Below are 7,163 nucleotides of genomic sequence, written 5' to 3'. Positions count from 1 at the left end.
AATTGTGTGTAACTAGTAGTTGTGTGCTTGTGTGTATGCTGGTGTTGCCACCAAAAACTTTCTTAGACCAGTGGGCTAATAGGGGAGCATACTGCTTAGGTTGATTACATTTTACAACAAGACCACCTTTAGGAAGACGCCTTATTTTTTTAAACTTAAATGTGGGAAAATGTTTTCTAGACTCAGTGGCAATTTGCGAATGATGAAGGGTATGTGGAACTCCTTCAACTATCAGTGATGGGATGTTTCGTTATTTTTATGTGGCTGCATTAGATGTATTGGTTAGTGCTGTAGGTGTGTTACATGGTGTGGTGTTAGTGGTTGGTAAAATCTTAAGTTTTTGTGTAGCAGTTAGACGTATTTCACCTCATTACCAATATGTGAAGGGACACCACCCTGCATGAAAACCATAGTGTTTGTTACATTTAGTTGATACATCATGGGAATCATACTGATTGTGTAGGCTTGCAGTCTATGCATGTATTGACGGTTCTCAAGTATGGTATTTTGACAATGTCAGCTGTGAAACCGAGCCACATTGCTACATTAGCATCATGGAGGTGTGTAGGAAATGTTATATGTGAAATATTATTGAGGAAAATATAATAACGACTTATATATTCAAAATATATCTTTATTAGCTTAATATTTCGCTATTACAGCTTCGTCAGGAGTTATTGCTATCCTACGAGTTCAATGATTTAGTTGAAACTTATTTATACCAATGGGATTATGTGAAAGAGTAACCATATTGCCTCAGATGGAAACATGAGACAACAATGGTATTTGCACTCTTTGCTAGCTATTGATAAGCTGTGGGGTTTTGGACCCCAAGAAGTAGCTACAACTTAAACATGGGCGTCCGCAGAAATTTTTCTAGGGAGGGGGAGTAGTATGAAATTGTGAATTGAATAAAAAAAAATCATATACATATACTGAATGAATAAAAAAAGAATTATGTTTCTCATTTTCCAGGTTGGGGCAAGCGCCCCCTCTTGCCCCCATGCGGACGCCCATTAACTCAAAATAATTATTGCAATGTAATATATTATAGTTTACATGAAGCAGATTCAGGGCACTGTGAAATACATGCGGGGCATATGTCCCATAAGCTGGTGCCCAACGACGTCCCTGTTTGTATCTGCATGATATCCAGTGCAGTTTCCCTTTCCTATACTTTACCGTTTGTGATATATAACGTGATGAAGTGCGAAACTTCCTTTATAAATATCATGTATATACACGCTCACTCACAAACTGTTAAGTTTTGTGATTTTATGTCAGTTTGTTTTCGTATTGTTAAGCATAAAGGGTTATTTGTGCTCTGTTTACTGCGGTTATCAAAAACCTACTTAATAATTAAAGTTATAAATCTGAAGACAACTTTTTCACACATTATTAACTTTTGTTAATTTAAACAAATCACTGAACATTTTATCAATTTAACATATTGATCGTTAAATCTCTCACTTATTAGTTATGTAAAATTATATTAGCTAACATCTTCAGATATCATAATAATAAAATTTCATATTGTTTTTATCTTCCTGTACAAATTTAACAAAATCTGTATCCTAAGAAAACTTCGATCTTACCACATCAGTGTGTGGCTCTGTAGGACTTTCGTAATCTATTTGATGTGTTACGTGTATATATATGTGTATTAAATTTCAAGTTCTTTATCGTAGCTATCAAGTAATTGATTTAAATGGTTTGTAATTAAAGTTTTTATTTATTACATTTGTTATGGTGTAGGTCTGAAGATATTTGTAAGCCTATCGTTAAATTTATGACTTACATTTTTAGTAGTGCTAGTACTGGTGTCACTACTTTAGTTTCTATTGTAATTCTACTTTTGCCAAATTCTAGTAATGTAGTAGTATAATTGTATGAGTGACTTATTCCATGTATCAATGATTCAAATTTAATGTAATTGTAATTTGTTAAATTAACGTTAAAAACTTAAGTTCAAAGAAAGCATAAAAATTGAGTGTTTAATATCAAAGCTATTATTAATATTATGATATTAATGTACCATATCAAATGTATAAAGATATTTTTTCGAGGAATTTTTTCATGTTTAAAATTAAGTTAAATTAAAATCTAAATAATGTTATTCTCGTAAACTAATGTTTTTCTAAAAGTAAAAAATAAAAACTAGTACTAGTAGTACAGAAATAATTCCCAGTTAAACTGACTTTTTACATTAATCAGACATCTCAATAAAAAGGCACAAGTGATCAAAGACATAGCAAATGTAAAATCAAATGGGCATGATGTTTATGATAGTCAATGGTCAAAAGTAAAACTATTATTAACGTGAACAACAAAAATTTGTTTTCAGTATACTGTTGTAAACAGTATGTTTACTGATGGTATAATACTAGCAGACTTACTAATATAAATTGTACAACAGTAACTGGTGTGCCCACAAATGTAGAGTTGCAAAATTAATTGAAAACAATGAAAAAATGAAATAGCACATAAAGGAACATTGTGAAGAGAAACAATATACTATGCATTGTACATACAATTGATATAACAGGGCAGTGAGGACAGTAGGATTTCTCTTTGTAAGAGAAAGTAAGTCAAAGATACTGTCTAAACATTAACTGTTCATACTTTACTTGGCTGAAGCTGAGCATGGAAGTAATACTAGTTGCTGAGAGCAGTTTTCACATTTATAGTGAAGCACATCAGTGTTAGACCAGAGTTGTTTCCAGTTTAGTCTCTTTCTTTGAGACATGAGTTTGTTATAAGTAACTTATAAAATATTCAGTTGAATGACTACATTAAGAATATTAGATAACATTCTACAACATACTATATCAATTAAACTGTCAGTTTTCATCTGTAATATCAGTACGTATTTTATACACATAGTTTACAACCTAACTAATCTCTTGAACTTTACCTTAGATTATTTTATTGATTCTGTGCAAGCCTGTATTGCCTCTCTTCTCACAGCAATAACAGACTATACATTTAATAATAATAATATAAATTTTCGTATGTATTCTACCTGTAGTTAGAGGATGTTTCTTCTAAGTTCCTTTATTGCTCAGTTATTACTTCTATTACTCAAAGTAACACTCATGTAATAAAATTATTATACACATAAATTTGCAGAGATAGTGAAAGTAAGTGAGATATATTGTTGAAGAGTAAATAACTAACCTAGATCTGGGTTTCAAGTTTTTAACTTGTTACCCTGGAGATTTAATTTTGTGTTACTAATCTTTTTATTTCACCACTCAGACTACCAATATACAGATTATCCAAGTCTTAACAATTTCAAATGTTTAAAATAAGTCACTGTCATCTTTCTGCACTACAGGGAAAAGAAAAACCCACCAGTCTTATGTAAGGTTATAGTTATATTCATACTCTCAAATTGAAAATTTCTATAAATGGGTACCAAAACTGTTGGGTATTTTAACTACTGGAGAAGCTGCAGCAAAAGGATTTATAAGCTTTTATTTTATCAGCCATATCTAAATCATTCTGTTTTTTCAACAGCATGATGCCCTTTTATTCAAATCTTATTTATTTTACACTTTTAACTGAAACTTATTTCTGATGCCCTTCTGAATGAGAGAAACACAATAACATTAGCCTTTCTTAGAATTTATGTGTCATCAGTAATTTTATAATTATTATTGACTAAGAAGCTGGCTAAGTTGTTAACATAAATAATAAAAAAGGTCTTAAAACAGATATTGATAAGTTTCGCTAGTAATATTCTCCAAATTTGAAAAATTCACATTATTCATATTTTTGCTTTCTTCTTTTAAGCCAGATTTTCTTGTGCTCTTAACTTTTCTTCCAGTTGATCAAAAAACAACTTTTTAAAGACCACTTACACTGCAAACTCTTAGCTCTCTCACTGACATAAAAACATATATGATCCCCTTTAGAGCACTGCCAGGGTCACATGTGTAAACACTATATAACTTATGTTTTAACTGTGATATTAATAACCACATTAGTTTTGTATTACTGTAAAGAAATGGTATTTTCCTTCAAAGTTCTCCAGTTTCAAGTTTCAGATAAGTAATGAAATATTAGAATATGTTTTTTTTGTTTTTTAATGTGTACCTATAAAATGTGGCAACAAAAGAATTAACAATTTTGAACATTTGAACCAAGACCCCCGATTTTCTTTGCACTTTAATAGGCAGCAGAATATATTTGAATTTGATGGGAGGGGTGCACTGACATTTGGGAGCACCTTATTTTCTATGTTAACTGAACCATTGAATTCAAAATTGAAACAGACTCCCCATTATAGTTATACACAGGTCTCTATTCCCTGTTCAAAGGAACGCTTCACTACCAGGTCAAAATTAGAAGGCTCGTGCCCCCCACCATGCCTTTGGTTTCACTGTCTATGTGCTCTTCAGAAGAAATGACAAAAACTGGACTTTTCCTTGAAGTTTAACAAACAAAATTCAGACATTGTTCCTGAAGCTTTCCAAAATGTTGGAATCCTTCCTGTAGTTGGGGAACCAAAACTGTACATAGTCTCTAAATGAGGCTTCATGAGTGCCTTGTACAAATCTGCATTAATCTTATGTTTAAAATCCAAATTTATATGGGTAGAACCAAGAATTCAGTTTGTTCTTTTAACCAAAACTGATCAGTTAGTTAAGGGCATAATAGTTTTATCATCAATCGCACCTAAATCCTCTTTTCTTCCTTTTTTCAAAATACCCATGATCCTCTTACACAAATAACTTTTTTGTAATCTCCATAAATCTTACTTGAGGTACATAACTGCAAGTGTTTCATTCTTGAAACTAATCTTTCGTATTCTGAGTCATTCAAAGATTTATGAGATCCTTTAGAATGAGAAAAGCATTCTCACATTTGTTTCGGTCATTTTGGAACTAGCTGCCTTCCTTCCAGTCCATTCAACAAAACAAATATTTTGAAATTAAATAAAGTATTTAACTTTTATTTGGATCCCATAAACACATCATAAGCAAGGACAATCCATGGTGATATATTTTACCATAATATCTGTTGACCAGTACTCCTCCTCCTGGTTGGTTCAGTCAAATATATGAATGTGCTAAGACATTTTTGAACTTTTTATTCCTAGTAAAGACAAATGTGTAAGATATTGTTGATGAAGGAAAATGTTTATAAACTTTTCACGATTACAAGTAAAATTATTTCATTTAATTTTAGTATTTATTTTCAGATTCGTTTCATACTCATCCAGAACCGAGCTGGCAAAACACGCCTTGCAAAGTGGTACATGAATTTTGATGATGATGAAAAACAGAAATTGATAGAAGAAGTTCATGCAGTTGTCACAGTCCGAGATGCTAAACATACTAACTTTGTTGAAGTAAGTAGTAGTTGGGAAGAAAAGTTGCATAACTATACTGTACAATATCTATAACACTACACACAACCACCACATGCATAAAAACAACAATGGCAGCTTGACGAGTGAAGCACTGCTGCACATAAATGTCCATGTCCCAAATATAAACACTTAAACACAATGCATTTCATTAGAATTAATTTTATGTTTTAGTTGTAAAAATCTACATGATTGCAATAAAACATTAATTAATTGCTACTAAACCTATGATCACATTTTAAAATTTTTCCATAAGGAAACAGTAAGTGTATTTAAATAAAGAATGCTGAGTGTGCCAGAGTGGCCTGTTGTCATGCCAAGAGAGCTTGGTTAAGCAAGTTATAAATTCCCTCATGATGTAATAAGACATTTGTGGGATGTGACATATGTTGATGTCATTTTATATATGCCTTGCATATATAAAAAAGGTAACCAGTTGTCAATGGAAAAGAACAATTTGTTTGAGAAATCACCAATGGAAGCATATTTTGTATTGAAACTATTTTTAAGTTTTAGGTTATGTACATTTTTAAACAATTATTTCTGTTGCCATAGTAATGTATAACTTTCAATGATTTATTTATTTATTAAGTTCTTATTTATTTTCCAGTTAAAATTTAGGCTTAGAAAGCATACAAACACAAGTAAAACAAAAGACTTAGAACATTAAGCAGGTATTGGTTAAGTAAAGAGTCTTTAGTAAAGAAATTCTTTGTTAAGATACTGTTCTAATGTAAAAGTATTTGGCAAAAAAATATTCATAAAATATTCACAATTCATTTTAACAATAAGTTGCTAAAATTTGTAAAATATACAGTTGTTTACACAAAGATACCCTAATAGTCATTTTGAAGATATTTAAAATATATGTTTTAAGAGCAATCTTTTTTTCTTTTTGGCTTGCAGTTCCGTAACTTCAAAATAATATACAGACGATATGCTGGACTCTATTTCTGTATCTGTGTGGACATCAGTGACAACAATCTAGCCTATCTGGAAGCCATTCACAATTTTGTTGAGGTGCTCAATGAATATTTCCATAATGTTTGTGAGTTAGATCTGGTGTTCAACTTTTACAAGGTGAGAAAATACTATACTAATCAATAGTTATGTAATAAAATTGACATGTTTACTGTACCTAAAATATTTTTTATAAGTTTCAGTTATGTAGCTTCTATTTGTTTGGATTTTTTGGCAGATTATTGAGAAAACTAATAATATTTGACATCTTATCTTCATATGTTATATATAAAAGTCCAGAAAGTTTTAATGAATTAATTTGTGAGACTCGAGATTAATCTCTTTGTTTTAGTTTTACTGGAGGTGAATTAATGAACTAAATACAAATATATGTATCTGTAAGTGTGTATTTTTCAAGTGGCTCAGTGGTAAGTCTGAAAGCTTAAAACACTTTAAAACCATGTTTCAACACCCATAATTGGCACAATGCAGATAGCCCATTGTGTAGCTTTGTACTTTACAATAAATAAATAAACAGCATATTATTCAAAGTTTCAAATATTCATTTTTAACTCAATTACTGAATCATTTAACTGAAATTTTACACTAATAAATCAAAGCATATTCATAAATTAACAATCCATTCATTTGATGCTGACAACTTCACAGTAGCAGAGAACTAGAATAGCACATCATATCTTTACTTTTCCAAATAAAACCATTTAAATATACATAAAGCATTTTTGAGTAAGTATTTTTATCAAATAAAAGACTTGACCATTTGCTGACAATTAAAATAACAGTTGAATAAGGTAACAGTGTCTTCTAG

General features: G+C 30.7%; 1 protein-coding gene across 1 annotated transcript in view; it reads left to right on the top strand.

Annotated features, from left to right (window-relative positions):
* The first annotated feature begins 1,567 nt into the window (after positions 1–1,567).
* Positions 1,568–7,163, top strand: part of LOC106458833 (AP-2 complex subunit sigma) — a 10,422-nt gene continuing 4,826 nt past the window's right edge. Inside the window, exons 1-3 of the mRNA XM_013918386.2 lie at positions 1,568–1,711; positions 5,207–5,356; positions 6,281–6,454. Coding sequence (XP_013773840.1) covers positions 1,709–1,711; positions 5,207–5,356; positions 6,281–6,454 — 327 coding nt within the window. The 5' untranslated portion in view covers positions 1,568–1,708. The remainder of the gene's footprint in view (positions 1,712–5,206; positions 5,357–6,280; positions 6,455–7,163) is intronic.

This window comes from Limulus polyphemus, unplaced genomic scaffold (genome assembly GCF_000517525.1).
Source record: "Limulus polyphemus unplaced genomic scaffold, Limulus_polyphemus-2.1.2 Scaffold520, whole genome shotgun sequence".
NCBI lineage: Eukaryota > Metazoa > Arthropoda > Merostomata > Xiphosura > Limulidae > Limulus > Limulus polyphemus.
The sequence above is the reverse complement of the archived record's forward strand: the minus strand, read 5'-3'. Positions and strand labels throughout refer to the sequence as shown.